General features: G+C 39.1%; 1 protein-coding gene across 2 annotated transcripts in view; it reads left to right on the top strand.

Moving 5' to 3' along the window:
* The window catches only part of BAZ1A (bromodomain adjacent to zinc finger domain 1A), a 91,128-nt gene extending 77,605 nt beyond the window's left edge, over positions 1 to 13,523 (top strand). For both annotated transcript variants that reach the window (XM_059914088.1, XM_059914087.1), the window contains 6 exons: positions 6,038 to 6,285; positions 6,378 to 6,604; positions 8,110 to 8,579; positions 10,218 to 10,360; positions 12,687 to 12,774; positions 13,226 to 13,523. In XM_059914088.1, coding sequence (XP_059770071.1) covers positions 6,038 to 6,285; positions 6,378 to 6,604; positions 8,110 to 8,579; positions 10,218 to 10,360; positions 12,687 to 12,774; positions 13,226 to 13,422 — 1,373 coding nt within the window. In that variant the 3' untranslated portion in view covers positions 13,423 to 13,523. The remainder of the gene's footprint in view (positions 1 to 6,037; positions 6,286 to 6,377; positions 6,605 to 8,109; positions 8,580 to 10,217; positions 10,361 to 12,686; positions 12,775 to 13,225) is intronic.
* The last annotated feature ends 10,189 nt before the right edge of the window (positions 13,524 to 23,712 follow it).

The raw sequence follows: 23,712 nt of genomic DNA, 5'->3' as shown, positions 1-23,712 counted from the left end.
TTATTCCTAGGTTTTTTATTCTTTTTGTTGAAGTGGTAAATGGGAGTGTTTCCTTAATTTCTCTTTCAGATTTTTCATCATTAGTGTATAGGAATGCAAGAGATTTCTGTGTATTAATTTTGTATCCTGCTACTTTACCAACTGCATTGATTAGCTCTAGTAGTTTTCTGGTAGCATCTTTAGGATTCTCTATGTATAGTATCATGTCATCTGCAAACAGTGACCATTTTACTTCTTCTTTTCCGATTTGGATTCCTTTTATTTCTTTTTCTTCTCTGATTGCTGTGGCTAAAACTTCCAAAACTGTGTTGAATAATAGTGGTGAGAGTGGGCGACCTTGTCTTGTTCCTGATCTTAGTGGAAATGGTTTCGGCTTTTCACCATTGAAAACAGTGTTGGCTGTGGGTTTGTTATATATGGCCTTTATATGTTGAGGTAACTTTCCTCTATGCTTACTTTCTGGAGGATTTTTATCATAAATGGGTGGTGAATTTTGTCAAAAGCTTTTTCTGCATCTATTGAGATGATCATATGGTTTTTCTCCTTCAATTTGTTAGTATGTTAATCAATATGTTGATTGTTTTGCATATATTGAAGAATCCTTGCATTCCTGGGATAAACCCCACTTGGTCATGGTGTATGATCCTTTTAATGTGCTGTTGGATTCTGTTTACTGGTATTTTGTTGAGGATTTTTGCATGTATGTTCATCAGTGATATTGGCCTGTAGTTTCCTTTCTTTGTGACATCTTTGTCTGGTTTTGGTATCAGGGTGATGGTGGCCTCGTAGAATGAGTTTGGGAGGGTTCCTCCCTCTGCTATACTTTGGAAGAGTTTGAGAAGGATAGGTGTTAGCTCTTCTCTAAAGGTTTGATAGAATTCACCTGTGAAGCCATCTGGTCCTGGGCTTCTGTTTGTTGGAAGATTTTTAATCACAGTCTCAATTTCAGTGCTTGTGATTGGTCTGTTTATATTTTTATTTCTTCCTGGTTCAGTCTCAGAAGGTTGTGTTTTTCTAAGAATTTGTCCATTTCTTCCAGGTTGTCCATTTTATTGGCATATAGTTGCTTGTAGTAATCCCTCATGATCCTTTGTATTTCCGCAGTGTCAGTTGTTACTTCTCCTTTTTCATTTCTAATTCTATTGATTTGAGTCTTCTCCCTTTTTTTCTTGATGAGTCTGGCTAGTGTTTTATCAATTTTGTTTATCTTCTCAAAGACCCAGCGTTTAGTTTTATTGATCTTTGCTCTCGTTTCCTTCATTTCTTTTTCATTTATTTCTGATCTTTATGATTTCTTTCCTTCTGCTAACTTTGTGGGTTTTTTCTTCTTCTTTCTCTAATTGCTTTAGGTGTAAGGTTAGGTTGTTTATTTGATATGTTTCTTGTTTCTTGAGGTAGGCTTGTATTGATGTAAACTTCCCTCTTAGAACTGCTTTTGCTGCATCCCGTAGGTTTTGGGTCGTCGTGTTTTCATTGTCATTTGTTTCTAGGTATTTTTTGATTTCCTCTTTGATTTCTTCAGTGATATCTTGGTTATTTAGTAGTGTATTGTTTAGCCTCCATGTGTTTGTATTTTTTACAGATATTTTCCTGTAATTGCTATCTAGTCTTATAGCATTGTGGTCAGAAAACGTACTTGATAACAATTTCAATTTTCTTAAATTTACCAAGGCTTGATTTGTGATCCAAGATATGATCTATCCTAGAGAATGTTCCATGAGTACTTGAGAAGAAAGTGTATTCTATTGTTTTTGGATGCAATGTCCTATAAATATCAATTAAGTCCATCTTGTTTAATGTGTCATTTAAAGCTTGTGTTTCCTTATTTATTTTCATTTTGGATGATCTGTCCATTGGTGAAAGTGGGGTGTTAAAGTCCCCTACTATGATTGTGTTACTGTTGCTTTCCCCTTTTTATGGCTGTTAGCATTTGCCTTATGTATGGAGGTGCTCCTATGTTGGGTGCATAAATATTTACAATTGTTATATCTCCTTCTTGGATTTATACCTTGATCATTATGTAGTGTCCTTCTTTGTCTCTTGTAATAGTCTTCATTTTAAAGTCTATTTTGTCTGATTTGAGAATTGCTACTCCAGCTTTCTTTTGATTTCCATTTGCATGGAATATCTTTTTCCATCCCCTCACTTGCAGTCTGTATGTGTCCCTAGGTCTGAAGTGGGTCTCTTGTAGACAGCATATGTGTGGGTCTTGTTTTTATATCCATTCAGCCAGTCTGTGTCTTTTGGTTGGAGCATTTAATCCATTTACATTTAAGGTAATTATCGATATGTATGTGCCTGTTACCATTTTCTTAATTGTTTTGGGTTTGTTATTGTAGGTCTTTTCCTTCTCGTTTCCTGCCTAGAGAAGTTCCTTTAGCATTTGTTGTAAAGCTGGTTTGGCAGTGCTGAATTCTCTTAGCTTTTGCTTGTCTGTAAAGGTTTTAATTTCTCTGTCGAATCTGAATGAGATCCTTACTGGGTAGAGTAATCTTGGTTGTAGGTTGTTCCCTTTCATCACTTTAAATATGCCCTGCCACTCCCTTCTGGCTTGCAGAGTTTCTGCTGAAAGATCAGCTGTTAACCTTATGGGAATTACCTTGTATGTTATTTGTTGTTTTTCCCTTGCTGCTTTTAGTATTTTTTCTTTGTATTTAATTTTTGATAGTTGGATTAATATGTGTCTTGGAGTGTTTCTCCTTGGATTTATCCTGTATGGGACTCTCTGTGCTTCCTGGACTTGATTGACTTATTTCCTTTCCCATATTAGGGAAGTTTTCAAGTTATAATCTCTTCAAATATTTTCTCAGTCCCTTTCTTTTTCTCTTCTTCTTCTGGGACCCCTATAATTCGAATGTTGGTGTGTTTAATGTTGTCCCAGAGGTCTCTGAGACTGTCCTCAATTCTTTTCGTGCTTTTTTCTTTATTCTGCTCTGCGCTAGTTATTTCCACTATTTTATCTTCCAGGTCACTTATCCATTCTTCTGCCTCAGTTATTCTGCTATTGATTCCTTCTACAGAATTTTAAATTTCATTTATTGCATTGTTCATCATTGTTTGCTCTTTAATTCTTCTAGGTCGTTGTTAACATTGTATTTTCTCCATTCTATTTCCAGGATTTTGGATCATCTTTACTATCATTACTCTGAATTTTTTTTTCAGGTAGACTGCCTATTTCCTCTTCATTTGTTTGGTCTGGTGAGTTTTTACCTTGCTCCTTCATCTGCTGTGTGTTTCTCTGTCTTCTCATTTTGCTTAACTTACTGTGTTTGGGGTCTCCTTTTCACAGGCTGCAGGTTCGTAGTTCCCATTGTTTTTGGTGTCTGCCCCCAGTGGGTAAGGTTGGTTCAGTGGGTTGTGTAGGCTTCCTGGTGGAGGGGACTAGTGCCTGTGTTCTGGTGAATGAGGCTGGATCTTGTATTTCTGGTGGGCAGGACCACGTTCAGTGGTGTGTTTTGGGTTGTCTGTGACCTTATTGTGATTTTAGGCAGCCTCTCTGCTAATGGGTGGGGTTGTGTTCCTGTCTTGCTAGTTGTTTGGCATAGGGTGTCCAGCACTGTAGCTTGCTGGTCGTTGAGTGGGGCTGGGTCTTAGCGTTGAGACGGAGATCTCTGGGAGAGCTTTCGTTGTTTGATATTACGTGGAGCCGGGAGGTCTCTGGTGGACCAATGTCCTAAAGTCGGCTCTCCCACCTCAGAGACACAGGCCTGACTCCTGGCCGTAGCACCAAGACCCTGTCAGCCACACGGCTCAGAAGAAAAGGGAGAAAGAAAAGAAAGAAAGGAAGAAAAAAGTAAAATAAAATAAAGTTATTAAAATAAAAAATAATTGTTAAAAATGAAAAAAAAGTAATTAAGAAAAGAAAGAAGAGAGCAACCAAACCAAAAAACAAATCCACCAAGATAACAGTGCTAAAAACTATACTAAAAAAAAAAAAAAAAAAGGACAGACAGAACCCTAGGACAAATGGTAAAAGCAAAGCTGTACAGACAAAATCACACAACGAAGCATAGAAGCATACACATACACACTCACAAAAAGAGAAAAAGGAAAAATATATGTATATCGTTGCTCCCAAAGTCCACCTCCTCAATTTGGCATGATTCATCGTCTAATCAGGTATTCCGCAGATGCAGGGTACATCAAGTTGACTCTGGAGATTTAATCCGCTGCTCCTGAGGCTGCTGGGAGAGATTTGCCTTTCTCTTCTTTGTTCACATAGCTCCTGGGGTTCAGTTTTGGATTTGGCTCCGCCTCTGCGTGTAGGTTGTCTGAGGGCATCTTTTCTTCAGTCAGACAGGACGGGGTTAAAGTAGCAGCTGATTCGGGGGCTCTGGCTCACTCAGGCCAGGGGGAGGGAGGGGTATGGAATGCGGGGCGAGCCTGCGGCGGCAGAGGCCAGCGTGACATTGCAACAGCCTGAGGCATACCGTGCGTTCTCCCGGGGATGTTGTCCCTGGATCACGGGACCCTAGCAGTGGCGGGCTGCATAGGCTCCCGGGAGCGGAGGTGTGGATAGTGACGTGTGCTTGCACACAGCCTTCTTGGTGGCTGCAGCAGCTGCCTTAGCGTCTCATGCCCGTCTCTGGGGTCCGCGCTGATAGCGGCCCCTCACGCCCGTCCCTGGAGCTCCTTTAAGCGGCGCTCTTAATCCCCTCTCCTTGCGCACCAGTAAACAAAGAGGCAAGAAAAAGTCTCTTGCCTCTTCGGCAGCTGCAGACTTTTTCCCGGCCTCCCTCCCAGCTAGCTGTGGCGCAGTAGCCCCCTTCAGGCTGTGTTCATGCAGCCAACCCCAGTCCTCTCCCTGCGATCCAACCGAAGCCCGAGCCTCAGCTCCCAGCCCCCGCCCGCCCCGGCGGGTGAACAGACAAGCCTCTCGGGCTGGTGAGTGCTGGTCAGCGCCGAGCCTCCGTGCGGGAAGTGCGGGAATCTCTCCGCTTTGCCCTCCGCACCCCTGTGGCTGCGCTCTCCTCCGTGGCTCCGAAGCTCCCCCCTCCGCCACCCGCGGTCTCCGCCCGCGAGGGGCTTCCTAGTGTGTGGAAACCTTTCCTCCTTCACAGCTCCCTCCCACTGGTGCAGGTCCCGTCCCTATTCTTTTGTCTCTGTTTTTTCTTTTTTCTTTTGCCCTACCCAGGTACGTGGGGAATTTCTTGCCTTTTGGAAGGTCTGAGGTCTTCTGCCAGCGTTCAGTAGGTGTTCTGTAGGAGTTGTTCCACATGTAGATGTATTTCTGATGTATTTGTGGGAAGGAAGGTGATCTCCATGTCTTACTCTTCCGCCATCTTGAAAACTTCCTAAATGACTCTTAATAGGTTCAAATGTTTCCGTATAAAAATTGGTGCTGAAAGTTCTTTTTAAGGGGGTATTAACATTTTTTTAATTTACCTTATTTTAAAAATAATACTTTCTTAGGTATAGAAGACAATATCATTGGCATTTATACATAATCGATATTTTTAATAAGTTAGATTGAGATATATTTCGCATATATAAAATTCACCCTTTTAAATTGTACAGTTCAGTGGTTTTTAGTATATTCATAGTTGTACAGCCATCCACCACTATCTAATTTCAGAACATTTTCATTATCCCCAAAAGAAACCTTAAATATGATTTATACTTAGAGAGCAGTCCATCTTTTATCTGAAATGAGGCAGTAACATTCTTGATTCAAATGAATAGTAGCTGACTTGTAATCATATATAGCGAGCTTTCTAAATTACGTCAAGATTTGATACAAAGAACTAGATTACTAGATTGAGAATACATTGCCTAAGTTATTTTTCTCTTTTAACTATTGAAATCCCCCAGCATTTGGTTTACGGATTTAAGTAATTCCTTATGTCATAAATAAGATGTGGCTCAGCAAATATTCTTTAACACGAGGTTTTTGTTTTTAATATCAACGTGGTCTTTTTGTGAAGTATCAGGAGAGAAGAACTGTGAATTCCAACCTATTTACACTACCAAGAAAATAGTTATAGGAGATATCTAGGGTTTGCCTAGGAAGTTTAATCACTTTCCCTTTTCATTTAAGATGCCAGTGACAGTGGGCGTTCTTATAAAACAGTCCTGGACCGTTGGAGAGAGTCTCTCCTTTCTTCTGCCAGTCTATCCCAAGTCTTTCTTCATCTCTCCACCTTGGATCGTAGTGTAATATGGTCTAAGTCTATACTGAACGCCCGTTGCAAGATATGCCGAAAGAAGGGTGATGCTGAAAACATGGTACTTTGTGATGGCTGTGATCGGGGTCATCATACCTACTGTGTTCGACCAAAGCTCAAGGTATTTTTTTCTTCTTCTGCTTCTCAGATTAGAATTGAGACACTGAGATTTTGAGTGACAGATGATTAATAATCATTTATGTGATTTATCAGACTGTGCCTGAAGGAGATTGGTTTTGTCCAGAGTGTCGGCCAAAGCAACGTTCTAGAAGACTCTCCTCTAGACAGAGACCATCCTTGGAAAGTGATGACGAGATGGAAGATAGTATGGAAAGTGAGGATGATGAAGTTGATGATGATGATGAAGAGGGTCAAAGTGAGGAGGAAGAGTATGAGGTAGAACAAGATGAAGATGATTCTCAAGAAGAGGAAGATGTCAGGTAAGTCCTACCATGCAATAAAATGAGAGTTCGAGTCTTTAACTAGACAGTCTCTTGACTTTTCAAATGCAAATGGAATGGTTGGGGCCCATAATTTAAAAACAAAAAACTAGTGTGCAATATAGTGTCATAAAGTTCCCCTTGCTTTGTATGTATTATAAACATATGAAATTATTCCCAAGGGAGTATAGTCACTTTGTGAATTTAGCCAGATCATAAAATCAAGTGTAAGTTTAAGTTTGGTTAGGATGTCAATTCAGAGCCACATCAAGGTTGATATTACTTAGTTTTTTGCTGAAAGCAGCAAATAAGCAGTCCAGAGGATATTCATGAGATAGAGATGAATGCAGCTCCCAATGCCTCTTTTGCTTTTCTCAAGCAGTTATACCCAAATATTGGTGATCTTGGCAGACTACAGAGAGAGAGAGAGAAATGCCAGGAAGCACATTGTATTTTTATACTCGTACCACATCAGCACCTAGAAACAACTTCTATACTACTGTATAGCCAAGTATTCTGCAGCTTAGCAAGCTGTGTCACCCAGGCCTAATGAATGGCTTTGGTTATTCCTGCCGTGGCAGCACTGGGGCAGTCTCCCTTTATTTGTCCCTAAGACCTCCCCTTGTTTTTAACATTTGAGCTCCATTCTTGTGGAATCAAGAAAATGAATGTGAAGCAAGGGCAACCTAGAACCAACACAGTACAAAAAGGCCAAAGACTGAGGAGGATGAGTAGAGAGAGCCACCCCCTCTACTTTAAACAAGTTGTTCAATAGCTCCAACTAGCAGGAGCCATTTTCCCTGTAGCTTGTAATGACAGTATTGTGTTAAGCATAAGGATGATAAAGAACTTGGAGAATTTTTGGAAATATTTTAAGTAAACTGGAAGTTCAGGTATGGGGGGAGATGGATATAAGGAGGCTTAATGGGGTTGTATCATCCTTGTCTACAACTGAAAGGCAATTAAAGGGTTGAATCTAGTTTTGTATCTTACAGTAAGAATCAAAAGATGGCAAAGAGATTCTTGGCTTAGTGTTGAGGAACAGTAGGTTTAAGGCCTACTTTTGTGGGATCCATTGGCCAAAACTGTAGATTACCTCAGTATCAATAGTAATGAAAAGTGACAGTCTCCTGTAGCATAAGGAGACAAAAGATTTGCATTTTAAGTTTTTCAACATGATTAAGTCCATTTTTTCGGTTCTCCTGAGAATTTTATTACAGTTTATCACAACCTAGGATTTGATTTTCATGATGATGTCCTGGAGTTACCAAGAAATTATTAAACATTGTCTTTGCATTACAAAGAAATATATGAAAGCACATTTTAGATTTCCATGAAGAGTTTGTTGATTCTAAGTTTAAAGAACTGAGTACAGGATAAGTCTCAGTAACACAAAAGTTATGTATGTAGAACTCATTGGCTGAGTAGTAGAACAAGGGGGATAGAAGTAATTCATATGTTCATCATTGGTCTGTACAATAATTGTTTTCTAACACTATTTATAGCCCACCAAAACGAAGAAGAACACAAGTTACATTACCAATTAAAACAAGAGGGAGACTTAGCTCTTCTTTCTCAAGTCGTGGCCAACGACAAGATCCTGGAAGATATACTTCAAGGAGTCAGCAGAGTACACCAAAAACAACTGTTTCTTCTAAAGCTACTGGTAGAAGCCTAAGAAAGATAAAATCTGCTCCTCCTACAGAAACTAAATCTTTAAGAATTGCCAGTCGTTCTACTCGCCAGAGTCATGGCCCACTGCAAGCAGATGTATTCGTGGAACTACTTAGTCCTCGTAGAAAATGCAGAGGCAGGAAAAGTGCTAATAATACACCAGAAAATAGTCCCAACTTCCCTAACTTCAGAGTCATTGCCACAAAGTCAAGTGAGCAGTCAAGATCTCTAAATGTTGCTTCAAAACTTTCTCTCCAAGATAGTGAATCCAAGAGAAGAGGCAGGAAAAGACAATCTACAGGTATGAAGAAGTCTAATTTAAGCTATTCTTACCTAAGAAAATTGAGTAATTTGGAAAGATTGAATGTTGAGATACTTTGTATCATTTTTGAAAGGCTGTCCACTATACAGAGTTATTAGGGAGCAACCTGACCTGAAGCATAATGTTCAAGGAAGGGGCAGGTATTTGGAATAAAGGTAAACTACAGTACCAGTATTTCTACTAGTGTAGTAGGGTAGTTGTAAGAAATTTGCAAACAGTGTTCTGTGTTTAATGGAGAGATTTGGCCAATACTTGAACAGCCTCAGTATACCACATTATAACACGTTTCATTCTCTTCCACCTTTGCTTCCTTCAAAACACATGTACTTATCATCACCTAGACAAGCTACATTAGGTAATTTGATAAGGTTCCCACCTGACATACTGAATTTCGGGGCAGGGAGAGTTGGGAACAGTAATATTGTTAGGGAGTGATTACCAGCTGTCTTTTTGATTCTGATAATTGTTGTTTTAATATTTATATATATATTATATAAATTGTTTATGTAAGTTGTTGGTAATATTTATCCATGTAATAATCTCTTTACCCATTTATTTCTAATCCTATCCTCTTTTTTCTTTAATGTCAGTAGTAGTAAAACTTTGATATTTCAAAAAATGAAGTTAAACATAAAAAATGCTACTACTGTTCTTTGAAGAATTTTAGATAGTTATTCAAACCCATGACAGGATTAAGGAATTCACTGGTGGAAGAATGGAACATAATGCAGTCGCCAGGTCGTCAGGTTTGGCAGCGGGGTGGGGGTAGTATCAGGTAACTTTGCACCGAGATCTAATTTAGCTTTTCCTATCCCCTTATGTGTTTTGCTCTTCCCCAATCCTGAACTCCAAGCTATTTGGAAAATAGTACACCTGAAGCATTTTTGTTTTAAGAAAGAAAAAAAAAAAAACTCTGCTGAAAAAAATATTGTTGTTGTTAATTGATTTGTGAACTTACTAGCCTGGTTCTAAGGACAAATAAAGGGGGAAATGTGTGGATTAACATTTAAGCAGAGAATTTAAACACCTAGATCTATATATGGACTATACTACTCTTTTCTACTAATTCATTCACCTTAGATCTCATTATATACCTTACATTTTATGAGAAAGCATTTTGCTTTAAGAAAATTCTCCATATAAAATTAGATTTATAAGAATAATCTTTTATTTCGTCATTGAGAAATATTTTCTATTATGCAAGGTAATTTATAAAGAAGCCAAGTTTCTAAATCTGAAGAGGTTATTTTCCTAAGGTTGTATTTCAGGAAATGCCAGAGGATTTCATTTTACTGTAGTTAAAAACATATTTTTAATAAAATGGAGTAACAACCCACAAACTTTGTGTTCTAGAATTTCCTTTTGTATTACACTCTTTTTACAATCTGTTCCTAATGAGTGTTTATTTCAATTGGAAATTTTTAAGATCGAAAGGAAATAACGAATACTTGGTCCAGATTTACCTATTTCTCAGAATGTAAGTCAGTTTAACATCTCAGTGTGTAGAGTGTCGATTTTCTGTTTGAATTTAGTTTGTATTTATATGTCCTGATTAGCTTATGGTGATCAAATATTTTGTTTTGTCATCACCTAAAGTTAACATAATTGTTTATTCAGAATCATCTCCTATGACACTTAATCGAAGGAGTTCAGGTCGACAGGGAGGAGTTCATGAATTGTCCGCTTTTGAACAACTTGTTGTGGAATTGGTACGGCATGATGACAGCTGGCCTTTTTTGAAACTCGTTTCTAAAATCCAGGTAATACTACTAGACTTTATAAAATGTATTCATGTGTATTATCTGATTTAGTCTGCATGGCAACTTTAAGGTAGTCAAAATACTTGTTTAGTCACTGTCTACTTAAAAAACAAAACAAATCTTGGAACGTTTGTTCCTATATTGAAAAAAATGGAGCTAGCATAGTCTCCTCAGTCCCTTCTAGTCCTGTGACTGATTCTTTTTTTTTTTAATTAATTAATTAATTAATTTATCTTTGGCTGCGTTGGGTCTTCGTTGCTGCACGTGGGCTCTCTCTAGTTACGTCGAGCGGGGGCCACTCTTCATTGTGGTGCACGGGCTTCTCATTGCAGTGACTTCTCTCATTGCGGATCATGGGCTCTAGGCACGCTGGCTTCAGTAGGTGTGGCACACGGGCTCAGTGGTTGTGGCTCGCGGGCCCTAGAGCACAGGCTCAGTAGTTGTGGTGCACGGGCTTAGTTGCTCCACGGCATGTGGGATCTTCCCGGACCAGGGCTTGAACCCGTGTCCCCTGCATTGGCAGGTGGATTCTTAACCACTGCACCACCAGGGAAGCCCCTGTGACTGATTCTTATAAATGATGACAATGTGTTGAAATAACCTCACTTTTTATTCTGTGTAATGAATATGAATGGAATTGATTCAACTGAGTACCATTATTGGCATTTCTATTATGTAAAACAGTGTTTCTTAAACTTTAGCATACACCACAGTCAATGGAGGGCTTGTTAAAACACAGCTGACTGGGCCCCACCCCAGTCTGTTTCACTAGGTCTGGGATGATGCCCAACCATTTGCATTACTGACAAGTCCCCAAATGATGCTGATGGTGCTGGTCCAGGGACAGCATTTTGAGAAACACTGATGTAAAAGATGGGTACTCTTGAATAACAGAGATAGCCTGACCTAACTAAGGGATTTGAGCTGTTATTTATATATAGGTATGGCAGAATGTGATGTGTGCCATAGCAGAGGTAGGACAGTGTTAGTTATACTAGAAGTTTAATAGTCTTTCAGAAGTAGAGACGAGAAGGAATTGATTTGAGCATTTCAGGAGGAAGGAATAGCAGGAATTAGAAAGTTTTTTTATGGAAGAACTATTTGATCTGGTCACTGAAGAAAGATGGAATTTCAACAGTGAGGACATTTTAGGAAGAGGGGACAACAAGTTAAGACCTAGAAATGAGAATATGGGAATGATGGATGGTTTGAATGGAGCAGAGGGTGTGTTAGAGGGGCTCAGACACAACTAGATTGTAAAGGGCCTCACTTGTCAGTATCAGGTGAAGGTTTCTGAATGAAAAAGTGACATCGTCAGAATTCTACTTTGAGAATTCTAGAACCAGAATGTGAAAGATTAATTAACATTGAATAGCGTCTTATAAAAATTAACTCTCTGGCACTTCCCTGGTGGTCCAGTGGTTAAGAATCCACCTTCTGGGCTTCCCTGGTGGCGCAGTGGTTGAGAGTCTGCCTGCCAATGCAGGGGACACGGGTTCGAGCCCTGGTCTGGGAAGATCCCACATGCCGTGGAGCAACTAGGCCCGTGAGCCACAACTACTGAGCCTGCACGTCTGGAGCGTGTGCTCCGCAACGAGAGTCCGTGACAGTGAGAGGCACGCGCACTGCGATGAAGAGTGGCCCCCACTCACCGCAACTAGAGAAAGCCCTTGCACAGAAACGAAGACCCAACACAGCAATAAATAAATAAATAAATATTTAAAAAAAAAAAGAATCCACCTTCCAACACAGGGGACACAGGTTCCATCCCTGGACGGGGAACTAAGATCCCACATGCCACGGGGCAACTAAGCCCACGTGGGGCAACTAGAGAGAAGCACACGCGCCGCAACAGAAGATCCCACATGCCGCAACTAAGACTCAATGCCGCCAAAAATAAATAAATATTTAACAACAACAAAAAAATTAACTCTCAGTTGGACTGTAACTTATTTTTCCTGAGTAGTTTTGTGCTGAATTAAGTTTTGTTACATGTATTTTATTCTTTATTACAAATTCAGTCATGGTCATTACAGAAATTTCTTTATAAATACATTTATGTATCTATATAGAGAGAGAGACAGAGAAAGGAAGAGAACACACAAGCAAACCCATAATCTGTTTTTCACAATACATTAACATTTTTTATAGTATCAAATAAGCTTTTACAACATTACAATGACTGAAATGTATTATGTAATTTTAATGGAATAATAGTATTCAGAAGTTAATATTCAGTTGCTTTTAAGGGCAAAACTTGCATGTATTTGACTACTTATCTTCAATAAATTTTCTATAGGAGAGATATATTTGAATTATTTTACAGGTCCCAGACTATTATGACATCATCAAAAAGCCCATTGCCTTAAATATAATTCGTGAAAAAGTGAACAAATGTGAATATAAACTAGCATGTGAGTAATTTATGTTTTTCTCTGATAATTATTTTCCTTTAAGGAGGTAAAGGCTGTTTTTCTTTTTATTTAAATGATGTATATTAACATAATTGTATAGATGGCATCCCAAGAAATCCCTAAAATGCTTATGTATGCATATATGGAAATGAAAGATGGATGGGGATTGAATGAGTTAAAGATATTTTATAGAATCTCATCTTAATAGATGTTCTTTTCAGTTATATAAAATACATCTAATTAAATAATTGTATAATTTCAATAAAACAGTTTTTTAAAGTATTTATAAACAATTTTAAGCTTCAGTTCTGCCACCTTGTTTCAGAGTCATCAATTTCTAAAGAAAAATGTGGACTTCTGTTTTCTTAATGACATTTCCAGATATGATACAAAGATTGTATTTATAATTTACTTTCTTTCATTCTAATCTCATTTGGTTTTTTCGTTCTAGCTGAGTTTATCGATGATATTGAGTTAATGTTTTCGAACTGCTTTGAGTACAACCCTCGTAACACAAGTGAAGCAAAAGCTGGAACTAGGCTGCAAGCATTTTTTCATATTCAGGCTCAAAAACTTGGACTCAACGTCACACCTGGGAGTGTGGATCAAGTTAGCACACCACCAGCTGCAAAAAAGTCACGAATCTGATTTTGTCTTTCTAAAGGATATATTTGAAGAAAACATATTGTTCATGAAAATGGAACATTTAAATCATGCTCTAAAGCAGACATATATGTATAAAGCAATAACAACTGATTGACCACATTGAAGTGTGGCCTGCACTATATTCTCAACTTTAATATTAAGCACTCAGGAGAATGTAGGAAAGATTTCCTTTGCTACAGTTTTGTTCAGTATCTAATAAATTTGATAGATGTATTGGCTACAGTACTGGTTTACAGAGATTTTTGTGCATTTTGAGATCATTCATGTGTCCCAGTATCTCAAAAAATATTTTTTCACCTATGATTTATTTTGTCATTGACTTTTTTTTTAGAAGTGTGGTGTTAAGGGAGATTTATTTACACAGATAAATCTTCCATGATAGCACAGTTTAGAAAAAAGTGTATACGTCTAAGAATTGTTTAATGAGCAGATTCTTTCAACACTATACATGAATGAATCCAACTTTATTCCTTGAAGTGCTGTACCAGTGCTGGCTGGAGGTATTGAGTCTGAGTTTATTAACTAGATATTTATTTAGCATTCAAAGTAATTTGTGAATTTGTTTTGTATTTATAAAATTTGTACCTGGAAAATGTCCTTTAATTTTTTAAACATTTTATTGTGTTTTTGTTTTATTTCTCTAACTTCCTTAATGATCAGTCAATAAAAGGTAACACCCTCCCTTTTCCCTGGCAATTCTTTCAGTTTTACAGAACTGTATTATAAGTTTCTATGTACAACTTAAGTGTACAAGTAAAATGATGCTTTTTTTTTCAAATATTCTGAATTTCTGGAATTTTTTACAAATCAGAATTGGACTTCTACATGTGATAAATAGACCATAGGAACCAATGTTTTATTGTACCTGAGTCTCTATAGCAGTGATTTGCATCTTTTTCTGCCCAAACCCTTGAGGAGTAAGATACCTCCCATCAGTAACAGTAACATTCTATGGCAGGGATTCTCATTAAAAAGAGAAAAGAAAGTTTGGAATACGCCCACAACCCTGAAAATTTTTTTTAAATAAAATAAATGCTCTTTCCTAGGTATGGAAAACATAGGGGCCTCAGTTTTGGAGGAATAGCTGTTCCTTTTTAGGATGCAGAAGGAAGTCAGGTATCCTCTGTAGGGCTTTTAGGGAGTCAGGAAACAGAACCATCCCTCTATTTTCTCATCTAAAATCCTGAGGATTTAACGAGGTTCATTTGGGGACTTCCCTGGTGGCGCAGTGGTTAAGGATCCGCCTGCCAATGCAGGGGACACGGGTTCAAGCCCTGGTCCGGGAAGATCCCACATGCCGCGGAGCAACTACGCCCGCGAGCCACAACTACTGAAGGCCGCGTGCCTAGAGCCCGTGCTGCGCAACAAGAGAAGCCACCACAATGAGAAGCCCATGCACTGCAACAAAGAGTAGCCCCCGCTCACTGCAACTAGAGAAAGCCTGCGTGCAGCAACGAAGACCCAATGCAGCCAAAAATAAATAAATAATTAATTAACTAGGTTCATTTGTTTGGGAAGTTATCCCTCTTTGCTTTCATTTCTTTTTCATATACTCTGAGATGATCAATTCCCTGGCTTCTTTACATGAATATGTTCATATCTGTAACCATTGGTAAATTTGTAATAATTTCATACGCCAATAACCAAATTTCTTAGAAAGTTTTACTTAATAGCATTTAAGGGACTTCCCTGGCGGTCCAGTGGTTAGGACTCCGTGCTTCCACTGCAGGGGGCACAGGTTCGATACCTGGTCATGGAACTAGGATCCCATAAGCCATAAGCCACAAGCCATGTGGCCAAAAAGAAAAAAAAAAGCATTTAAATATTCAAAAGAGAATTCTAAAATATAATTACATTTTAATAGTAAATTACCTGATTACTTAATATTCTTCACTCTTTAATAACAAGTAACTTTTATATTTGTTTTTCTTCTAAGACAATAAACATAAAAAGGGGTCATTTCTGATCAACTAATTGTTGAATTATTAAGTCTGAAAGTCAGTCTTAAAACATGCAATTTATCTTATATGTTGCCTTTCTCAGACTCAGTTAAAATAGAACACTGACTTTTTGGGGAGCAGGGGGGCACACAGCTTGCAGGATCTCAGTTCCCCGACCAGGGATTGAGCCCGGGCCATGGCAGTGAAAGCCCAGAATCCTAACCACTAGGCCACCAGGGAACTCCCAGGACATTGCCTTTTAACCTCCCAGCCAGATTGTCTTATATACAAAAAGCAGCATTTATTCCCATACATATCTGCAGTAATTGAAATTTTACAGAGCAACAAGGTTAACACACAAGGATGTATGGTAATGGCTGAGACTGTCACATTGCCATGATCAAGAAAGCAGTCAGCATTATTTGACTTCTGTTTTGCTTTTACAGTTTTATTCAAGGAGAGAGGACTGCATAATGGAACAAGTAGACCAAAAACATGATTGAGAAAACTTAAGACAGTGAAGGAGACATTTCAGTCAGTTGGGTATCTCTTACTGAGTTCAGATGAATTATATTTCTAACAGCACTTGATTTGTAATTGCAAGAGAGTGCCAGAAGGGAAAGGAATTAACACATCCTGCTACATACCAAGCCCATTAATATAAAAGTTTTTATCCTTTGTATCTAATAACTATGGGAAATGCTTTTTATGTTAAATAAGGCAAGGACTTCCCTGGTGACGCAGTGGTTAAGAATCCGCCTGCCAATGCAGGGGACACTGGTTCGAGCCCTGGTCTGGGAAGATCCCACATGCCGCGGAGAAACTAAGCCTGTGCGCAACAACTACTGAGCCTACGCTCTAGAGCCTGTGAGCCACAAATACTGAGCCCTCATGCTACAACTACTGAAGCCTGTGCGCCTAGAGCCCGTGCTCTGCAGCAAGAGAGGCCACCGCAATGAGAAGCACGCCAACCGCAACGAAGAGTAGCCCCCGCTCGCCGCAACTAGAGAAAAGCCCACGCTCAGCAACGAAGACCCAACGCAGCCAAAAACAAATAAATAAATTTATTTTTAAAATAATAATAAATAAATAAAGCAATTGGTTTTGTTATTGTTGTTATTCTCTCCATTTTTCAAATGAGGTTTAGACTCAGATGGATTTTGTTTTTCTAAGTACTTGCCCGAGATCACAGAGTAAATGATACCAGGCTGTCAACGTTCCATCTTTCTGGTACACTAGGGTGCCTCCAAGAAGATGAGAAATATGCAGACTTATCTTTGTGAACACTGTAAAAGGGTGGACAAAAGGGAAAATAGAGAATGTATATGTACGTCTATTCGTGTCAGATAATAATCTACATCGCATTTTTTGGAGCAATATTCATTGTAAACACATGATTCTTTTCCTTTTTTATTTGTAGTTCTCAGGATCTCTGTCCTAATGTTCTTTATTCATGTACTGAAGGGTGCATTTGTATTGTAAAAGCTGCAGTCTTCCGAACTTTGGATTTAGTTACCATGTATTTTTGGCTACAGGGTCCTTATTAATATTTAAGCATATGCAGAAACGTGTGAGAAGCAGAAATTTAATACCTATGCCAAGCTTTGGAGGTAGCAGTTCTTGCAATATCATTCAGTCTCTTATTTGTTTGCTATTTTTTTCCAGTGTTAGAATATTTTAAAATTTTAGACCTTTTCTTGAGAGAAAAGGAGGTATGGTGAGTTACACGCGTGGGTAAGTTGTTTGATTTCAGAAAAATGGGCAGAATGCTTAGGTTAATTTCACTAACAAGAGGAAGATTGTACTTAAGCTACAAATTCCACATTAGCCTTTATACTCACTGTTGAAGAGAACTTGTAGTATTAAGTAAAGATATCAAAGCAAACCTGTAGAAAAAATATGCAGGAACATCAGTGTATAAGTAATTTAATGGTATATAAATGACTGAGCAACCCTTTATAATCTTTCCATTCATTCTTTTTCTCAGTTAAAGTTTTATCTTGGGAACCAGTAACTCTTCCTATCAAAGAAATTTGAGGAAATACATTCAGAGTATTGATGGACAAATCTCTGTGTAAAATTTAAGGTTGTGATTTAAGCCTTTGATTTGGTCAATATTAGAGGTGTATTATTTTTTTCCCCAGTAAAATGAAAAATTTACTTTTTCTAGATATAAAATTAATTAATGGTTATTGTCCAAAGAATAGAAAACAATAAATATATAAGAAATAAATTTGATGTATAATTTTTCAGATTATTTTCTTCAGCAAAAATGGGATCGTGGTATACAAATCATATTTTAAGCAGTTTTTTTCACTTAGTGGAATACATTGTGATACTATATTCATCTGTGTGCTGTCTAGTATTCCACTGTGTCTAGGACTCACCTCATTTGGAACCGTTCTCTCAGATACACCAGTCATGCATTTACTTAAACAGCTAGTCATTTTCATGTATATAACTGCTTCTGTAATCAGATCATTAAAAATGATCTAATGATCAGAAGAGTGAAAAACTAAAAATTGGATAATGGGGTGGTGTAGCATTTCTACAGCTAATAGACATTTAATCTTAAATATTTTCCTGCCTTGGCTTCTTGTGGTATTTCTTCTTTTGCCTGATCCCATGCACTTTTCACTGTTCAGTCCCCACAGTCCTCTAGGACAGGGCTCAGCAAACTTTCTACAAGATAGGAAATATTTAAGGCTTTGACAACCATCTACCTGTGACATAATTATTCAACTCTGCCATTGTAGCACAAAAGTAGCCAGAGATATACATAAATTAATGTGCGGCTGTATTACAGTAAAACTTTATTTGCAAAAACAAGTGGTGGGCCAGATTTGGCCTGCAGGCTGTAGTTTGCTGATCCCTGATCTGGAATGAATAATAATACATAGAGATAATTTAAACAAAGGTGTTTGACAAATAGGAAGAACTCCTAATTGCTTTCACTGGTCCTTGCTCTGGCCACTCCTTAAAAGTCGAGATTGACCTGTACTCTCATCCTTGGTTGTCTTTGAATCTAGCTCTATATGTGTAGTCCCTGAGCAATCGCATACAGTCCCACAGTGAAACCTAGCAACTACCCTATGCTGGTCCTCTGCTTCCACCCACGGAGGAGGAATTGGTGCAGGATTTGACATCCTGCTGTAAACAACTAGAAAACTAAAAATATATCAGCAAACTTTTCATACATTGGATAATAGGAAGTGTAGGAGTGTTGCAGGAATGGAGACCCCTTTCAGGGCCCTAGAGTGGGCTCTTGTCTAACACTCGGAAATGAATTGTCCAAGGAGACACACCACGTGCTGACAAAGCAAGAGACTTTATTGGGAAACAGCACCCCGGGGGGAAGAGCAGCAGGGTAAGGGAACCCAGGAGGATTGCTCTGCCATGTGGCTCACTGTCTCAGGTTTTATGGTAATGGGGTTAGTTTCCGGGTTGTCTCTGGCCAGTCACTCTGACTCAGGGTCCTTCCTGGTGGTGTGCATCGCTCAGCCAAGATGGATTCCAGCGAGAAGGATTCTGGGAGGTTGATAGGACATAGACTGGAGTCCCCTCTCTCCTTTTGACCTTTCCCGAATTCTTCCGGTTGGTGGTCGCTTGTTAGTTCCACGTTCCTTACCAGGACCTCCTGTTGTAAGATAACTCATGCAAGTGGTTACTATCATGCCTGGCCAGGGAGGGTGGTTTCTGTCAGTGGTTCCCCTAACAGGACTGTTATGTCTGCAAGATCTCCCTATTACTAGAGCAATCTTCCTAAATAACAACACTAAGCAACTCAATTTCTTATTTACAAATTTCCTTTCCCCATTACCTGCAGTGGGATTAGCTTGGCCTGCACAATCTGTCACCATTCTGTCAGCCTCATTATCACTTCCCACCACACCATCTATCTATTGGTTCCTGTCACACTGGACTCCGTTGTCTCTCAGGTATTAGGACTCTTCTAAGCTCCATCCTTTTCCCTTGCTCTATCTTCCACCTGAAATGTCTTTTGACTACCACTTCACCAGCAGGAAACAGATAACCTAAAAACTTGTTCAAAACACCCAGAACAGAGTTTCTGTTTGGATGATGGAAAGGTCTACAAATGGATAGTCGTGATGGTTGCATGATAGTATGACTTAATGCCACTGAATTGTATATTTAGAAATGGTTAAAATGGAAAGTTTTATGTTGTGTATATTTTACGACAATAAATTTTTTAAACACCCATAAATGCTAACTAAAACACAGCAAGCATCTGTTTAAATTCATAGCTGAGTTCACAAGAGAGTGGCTGAAAAAACATTCTGGCAGTGACATAAGCTGAAGCTGTAGCTGTACTGGGGTGAATGGGCAGCAGCTCAAGGAGAGTTGATGGGCTAGGGGCTTGGGTTATAAAACTTACATGCAGATAATTCCTGGGGCTCATTCAGATCAGAGTTGGACTGAAAATCCATATAAAGCCAAAACCCTCATAGGATTACACCTTTACTAAAAATGTGAACTGGAAAAAAAATCTGCCAATACGTTGTCCAAAAACCTATAAGAAGAAAAGCCAACCTTAAAAAGTGATCTTTAGGGACTTCCCTGGTGGTTCAGTGGTTAAGACTCCACGCTTCCATTGCAGGGGGCGCAGGTTCCATCCCTGGTTAGGGAACTAAGATCCCACAGGCCGTGCGGCCAAAAAAATTAAAACTTTAAAAAAAAAAATGTAGAAAGTGATCTTTTAGGCAGACTTCCACTTCCAGGATGATAAAGTTGGCATCCTTTCCCCCAATCCTCCCTCTCAGTAGAACTAAAAACCCTGGACATTATGTATAAAGCAAACTTAAGACTGAAAGGTGGAGATGAAGGCAGACTGACTAGGGACCTTGGGATTTGAGGAAAAACACAGTGATGAGTTTCATGGGTTTCCTTTTTTTTTTACACAAATGTCATTATGTTTTTTTAGAATTTATTTATTTATTTTTAATTTATTTATTCATTTATTTATTTTTTGGCTGCATTGGGTCTTCGTTGCTGTGCACGGGCTTTCTCTAGTGGAGGCGAGCGAGGCTACTCTTCGTTGCGGTGTGCGGGCTTTTCATTGCGATGGCTTCTCTTGTTGAGAACACAGGCTCTAGGCACACAGGCTTCATTAGTTGTGGCACGCAGGCTTCAGTAGTTGTGGCTCACGGGCTCTAGAGCGCAAGCTCAGTAGTTGTGGCGCACGGCCTTAGCTGCTCTGCGGCATGTGGCCTCTTCCGGGACCAGTGCTCGAACCCGTGTCCCCTGCATTGGCAGGCGGATTCTTAACCACTGCACCACCAGGGAAGTCCCCTGGGTTTCCTTTTTGACTCACGCGTGTATCGAGACAGTGCGGAAGAAGCCAGCAATTGGAAATTCCAGATGGCATGAACAAAAAGGCCAGCCTCAACCAAATCCTTCTCTAGCCAAAGGATCAGGAAAGAGCAGCCTAACAAGACAAAGCATGCAAACAATAACCACTCTATTCCAGCAGACGAAACTGGCCTTAACCCCAACCACACCAGCAAAGACAAAGTGGGGAGCCTAGACCTCCACCCTCAGAAGGATAAAATGAAGTGCCCAATACCGCCCACTGAAGTGGTGTCACAGAAGACCAAGCAGAGATCCTGGAGGTTCATCCCCACCAGCCAGTGATGAGGTATCCCTCTCTCCCCACACAGTGTCAGTGGAGACCAGGTGAGGGGGCAGAACTCACCCAGCAATAATGAGGAGCACCCCCTTTCTGGTGTCAACACAAGCTGAGTGGAAAACTGACTTCTGTCTGCATCTGGCAGTCACAAGGCTCAGCCCCAACTTCTCCTGTCAGTGGGGTCAGAGAAAGCCAGCTACTGACAAACGGTTTAAATAAGATCCAGTCTCATAATGCAAAAATGTCCATGATGCAATCAAAAATTATTCATTCCAAGAGCCAGGAAGAGCTCAAACTGAAGGAGAAAAAAAAAAAAAAGATGGCAACACCAAGATAACCTGTTAGAATTATTTGACAGAGATTTTAAAGCAGTCATGATAAAAATGCTTCATAAGCAATTATAAACACACTTGAAACAGATGAAAAAATAGAAAGTTTCAGTGTACTAGATTTCTACTGATATTGTAACAAATTACCACCAATTTAGCAGCTTAGACAATGCAAATTTAGTTCTAGAAGTCTGACAGGAGTCTCACTGGGCTAAAATAAACTTTCCAAACGGCTGCTTTCCTTTCTGGAAGCTCTGAAGGCTCTGTTTGCATGAGGTCACCCACATTCCTTGGCTCATGGCCCCTTTCCTCCATCTTCAAAGCTACCAACATTACATTTCTCTGTGTCTTTCTTCATTGTCACATCTTCCTTGACCACTGCCAGCAAAGGTTCTCGGATTTTAAGGACCCATGTAATTAGATTACACCCACCCAGACAATTTAGTATAATTCCCCCATTCAAAGTCCTTAGATTAATCACATTTTAAAGTCTCTTTTGCCATGTAAGGTAACATTCACAGGGATTCCAGGGATTAGGACATGGACATGTTTGGAGAACTATTATCCAAAGTATACAAAGAACTCTTTAAAACAAAACAATAGGAAAATGAACAACCCAATTTAAAGATGGACTAAAGACCTTAAGACAACAAAGAAGATATATAGATGGTAGATGAGCATATAAAGAGATGCCCCACATCATATATCAGGGAAATGCAAATTGAACAACGAGACACCACTATAGACCTATTAGAAAGGCCACAATCCAGAGCAATGACAACACCAAATGCTGGGGAGGATATGGAGTAACAGGAACTCTCGTTCATTGCTGGTGGGAATGCAAAATGGTACAGCCACCTTGGAAGAAAGTTTGGCAGTTTCTTACAAAACATCCAGCAACTACACTCCTTGTTATTTACCCAAAGAAATTGAAAACTTAAAACTTATGTCCACACAAAGACCTGTATACGAATGTTTATAAGCAGCTTTATTCATAATTGCAAAACCTGGATGCAACCAAGATGTCCTTCAGTAGGTGAATGGATAAATAAACCGTGGTACAAATAGACAAATGGAATATTATTCGATGCTAAGAAGAAATGAGCTATCATAGCGTCAAAAGACACGGAAGGACCTTAAATGCATATTACTAAGTGAAAGAAGCCAATCTGAAAAAGTTACGTACTGTATGATTCCAACTATATGACATTCTGGAAAAGGCAAACCTACTGAGATAGTAAAAGGATCAGGGGTTGCCGCCAGAGGTTAGGGAGAAGGGTGGGATGAATAGGTGGAGCACAGGAGGTTTAAGGGGCAGGGAAACTACTCTGTATGATACTATAATGGTGCATATATGTCATTATGTATTTGTCCAAACCCGTAGAATGTACACCAAGAGTGAACCCTAATATAAACTATGGACTTTGGGTGATAATAATGTGTCAATGTGGGTTCATCAGTAGTAACAAATGCACAACTCTGGTGAGGTATGTTGATAATTTGGGAGGATATGCATGTATTGGGGGTAGTGGGTATATGGGGAATCTCTGAATCTTCCACTCAATTTTGCTGTGAACAGGGGATTTTGAGGGCAGCGAAACTAATCTGTATGATACTATAATGGTGGCTACATGTCATTATAGATTTGTTAAAACCCATACAACATACAACACACAACACAAAGAGTGAATCCTATTGTAAACTATGGACTTCAGTTAATAGTGTATCAATATTGACTTATCAATTATAACAAATATACCACACTAATGGAAGATAATACTAATACAGAAAACTGAGGTTAGGAACTATATGAGAACATTGTACATCCTGCTCTATTTTTCTGTAAACCTAAAAGTGCTCAAATAGACTATTAATTAAAAAAAGAGATTGGCAAAATGGATTAAGAAACATGACCTAACTATATGCTGTCTACGAGAAACTCACTTCAAATTTAACTGTATAGGTAGCTTGAAAGTTAAAAGGGTGGAAAAAGATATAGCATGCAAACATCGATAAAAGAAAACCAGGAGTGGGACTACCTTGGTGGTCCAGTGGGTAAGACTCCACACTCCTAATGCAGGGGGCCCATCTTTGATCCCTGGTCGGGGAACTAGATCCTGCAGGCATGCCACAACTAAGAGTCTGCATGCCTCAACTAAGAAGTCCGCATACCGCAACTAAAGATCCCGCATGCCGCAAATGAGACCCAGTGCAGCCAAAATAAATAAATAAGTTTTTTAAAAAAAGAGAGAACCAGGAGTGGCTATTTTAATATCAGATAAAGTAGACTTAAGAGCAATGAAGATTACCAAAGACAGAGAGGGCCATTATATGATAATAAAAAGATCAATTCACC

This window comes from Balaenoptera ricei, chromosome 2 (genome assembly GCF_028023285.1).
Source record: "Balaenoptera ricei isolate mBalRic1 chromosome 2, mBalRic1.hap2, whole genome shotgun sequence".
NCBI classification, from domain to species: Eukaryota; Metazoa; Chordata; class Mammalia; order Artiodactyla; family Balaenopteridae; genus Balaenoptera; species Balaenoptera ricei.
This window is presented reverse-complemented; position numbering and strand designations above follow the sequence as displayed.